The following is a 3,580-nucleotide window of genomic DNA, read 5'->3' on the forward strand; positions in this document are numbered from 1 at the left end:
TTAAAATTAAACTTTTGGTTCAGAAAACAAAATAGATATTAGTTCAGTAAATGTTTCTGAAAAATTTTCTCAAGTTTATTGATGTTTTATAGAACTTTAAAAACAAAAAGGTAATATAAGTAATATTTATATTCTTTTTATATAGTTTTGTTTTTCAGAATATTTTTATGAGAACAGTTCTTGTTTCATAAAAATAATTTAACATTTGATTAATATTAATATTTTTAGTACACTTAAAAATTATTTAAAATTGCATAAATTGTAACAAAAAAAGCGATTAAATTTATTAAAATCTATTTTGGAGAGAAACGACCATCCTTTTAGTTAGTTGGGTTTGCTCTTGTTAAAATGAAAATGTACAATATAGTATTTAAGGATGGTGAAATGGAATGCTCATCCTGTACTTCAACATTTCTCAGCTGGTGGCAGATTTGAAGTAGACGAGCGATCTGGTGAGGTCAGAACTCGAGGAAAAGAGCCATTCATGTTGGACAAAGAATATGTCTTATATGTGAAAGCAGAAGATCGCAATGGAAAAGTAAACAAGCATGAATACCAGTCCACCTCAGAAATGAGACTGTCCATCATGGGAGGCAAACGTGCTCCTCAATTCTATATGGAGAAATATGAAACTAATATTCCAGAGAACCAGAGAAAAGATTCAGAGTGAGTAAAAATATAAATAAAATGATTGTTGCAATTAATAATAGTTATTAGTGATTAGTATTGAATTTTGTATTTTTTCACAATTTGTGTACACATTGGTTATTATTTATAAAAATATAGACACTGGAGTTTTTCCAAGAATTCTCTTTTAGAAACATAAATTTGAATTGAAATTTTTCTTTAAGAAAATACTTATAATAGGTTAGAATGTTGAAAATATTACTATTATTATGAAAAGCTGTGTATATGAACTGTTGTCAGGAATACTTTTAATTTGTTTACAACTAAAGTAGATAATTTCAAAGAAGTAAAAAAAAAGGTTTTTGACTTATGTAATTGGGATTGTGGTAACTTATGAATGTGTAGAATGCTATAACAACTAAAAGAAATGTCATTTGGAAGAAGGGTAGGTAAAAACTGTAAGATCAGGTCTTAAACTTAACAGACTGGAACTTTGTGACAACATCTAATTAGAAATTAAGCTTAAGCGTAATGTTTAACTTTTAATGTATGGTGCAACATTTGTGATTTAATTTCAAAATAAAAGCTGGAAGTTAGACAATTTCTCTTACAGTGTTATCGAGGTAAAAGCTAAGTCATTTGCCGACCGACAGATTCGATATACTTTACGTGCTAAAGGGTCTGGAGCAGGAACTTTTAACATTGAACCTAGTGTTGGTATTGTCAAATTGGCTAAAGATCTAGATTATGAAGATCTTCGTCAGCCAAAAAAATACTCCTTGGTGGTCACAGCAACAGAAGACTCTGGAGGATTTTCAACATCTGTTGATGTAAGTAGAAAGCTCATTCTCTAATATAGGTGTCAAAAGAGGATTTCTCAAAAATCTTATTCATTTTGAATGAAGAATAGTTTTTTAAAAATTGAAGAAATTATATTCTTGTTGTGATCATTCTATTAGATATTTTCACCAATCTTATAACTCTATTTTTGATTCTTAACTTCATTTCAAACCAACTTTACTTTCTACTTATTACTTTTGGTTTAAATGTACAACTCCCTCTTACTCCCTTTTCATCTTAAGCTTAGTGATATAGATCAAGGATTTGTTTTTTCAAGATTCGTAGGGAAGGCTTAAAAATTGCATGAAAGAACAACCATTAAATTTGTCTTTTTTAAAGTAAAACAGTTTTAAAAATTTAAAACAAGATTTAATCTTAACTCTCCATTTTATTTATCTAGGTTTTATAGTAGGTGTGAATGATTTGTTGGAAATATAAATACATTTACAAATGTTTCTGTTTTGGAATGTCCAACAAAACAATGGTACAGATAGTAGAAAAGCCATGTAGTTTAGAAAAATCAGAAAAAGGGACCTCAAATAATTTTTTCATTTGCATAAAATTATTTTTAAGCATTCATTGTTTGACTGGAGGGCATTTAAAAGTAATTACATATAATGTCCTTCATCTTTTGGATGTGCCTTTGTTCTATCACTTAATCTGTTGTGTATATAAACTAATTATGTATGTTCAATACACTGGGCAGATAAGAATTAATATGTCAGATAATAGAGATTAGATTAGACGTATTGTGGTATTGAGATAAAAGTGGAGGAGAGTGCTTACAAAACGTGCGGACTAAAATATAAAAAAAATTCAATTAAGGATCAAAGCACAATAAAATATTACTATTTACCAACTGGTCTGGCCTATTATTGATCTTACAGTCAAGACAATAACGTATAACATTTCTGGAATGTTAGAATCACTTTGAATCTTAAACTATCCCTTATATGAGAAATTGAAAATCTGATGAGTAGATTAAAGTTTGTTCAAGTTTTCAATTGTTTATGTAATAAATTCCATTTCAGGTCATCGTGCAATAGTCAAATTCAGCACAATTTTATGCAATGAATTATGCATGTACATCTATATTTCTTACTTTTCTGTCTATACAACCATGTTTTTCACAGACCAATTTTCCAATCTACTTCACAATAATAGCATAATACAGCATATACTTTATTTTCATTTTTTAATTTATCAAAAAAGACTGAGTTCTGGTTCGAACAAAAATATCATTCAGAGTCATGAATTTAATACAAGAGTTTCTTTCTGTTCTTGTTTCTTGCATTAGTATAAATTTAGTGAAGGTTTTGGTGAGACTTAATTGAGATTTATTTTTTCTTTTTATAATTTCAGTTAACAATTACAGTTAATGATGTAAATGACAACTCCCCACGCTTCGAGCTGCCTGATTATCAGGCTCATAATATAGATGAGGACATTCCACCTGGAACTTCAATTCTACAAGGTATGAATAATCTGATGTGGTTTTAGAGTAAAGACTTGTGCCCTGTATTGTTAACCTCTGCATTCTATTTTTTACCAGCTACTTTTCTTTCAGCAACATACAGTCTTTTATGATGTAGTCATTCAAACTTAATTTATTTACTGTATTGTATATTTATAGTGCAGTACCGGTTTTTGTGAGACTTTGCTCAATAGTTGGATTGAAATGTATTGAATATGTTGAAGAAAACATAACTGCGTAACTCTTTCTTTGGTTTTATGTTATGATGCTCAGCCTGTAGAGAAGTCATCGATAAAGTGGAGATGGTGTTAGAAGATTTAAAAACAATCAATTTTTATCAGATATGGGAAAACTTACTTGATTTTCTATGTGTGGAATTCAAAGTAATACTGCTTTAATAGTGATGTAACCACAATGAGTACGTGCAAAAATTGTACAAGGACACACACACATCCAAGAAACTTATTTGGGTAGTGGAGTAATCTTGAGAAAATTTAATAGAACTGTGGAAGGTGTTAGCGTGCCTATAAAAGGACAGTAATGAATCTTCGTCTCCTACCCAAATTTTAATTTTATTTGATTTTTGATTTTATCTTTATAGAAATTAGTTAACAATTCTTGTAACTATTATTTCACATA

At 29.1% G+C, this 3,580-nt stretch overlaps 1 protein-coding gene across 1 annotated transcript in view; it reads left to right on the forward strand.

The window, feature by feature from the left end:
- Window positions 1-376: 376 nt before the first annotated feature.
- The window catches only part of LOC106464434 (neural-cadherin-like), a 25,902-nt gene continuing 22,698 nt past the window's right edge, over window positions 377-3,580 (forward strand). The window contains exons 1-3 of the mRNA XM_022392149.1: window positions 377-666; window positions 1,241-1,457; window positions 2,830-2,941. Coding sequence (XP_022247857.1) covers window positions 377-666; window positions 1,241-1,457; window positions 2,830-2,941 — 619 coding nt within the window. The remainder of the gene's footprint in view (window positions 667-1,240; window positions 1,458-2,829; window positions 2,942-3,580) is intronic.

Source organism: Limulus polyphemus, unplaced genomic scaffold (genome assembly GCF_000517525.1).
Source record: "Limulus polyphemus unplaced genomic scaffold, Limulus_polyphemus-2.1.2 Scaffold1652, whole genome shotgun sequence".
Lineage (NCBI taxonomy): Eukaryota > Metazoa > Arthropoda > Merostomata > Xiphosura > Limulidae > Limulus > Limulus polyphemus.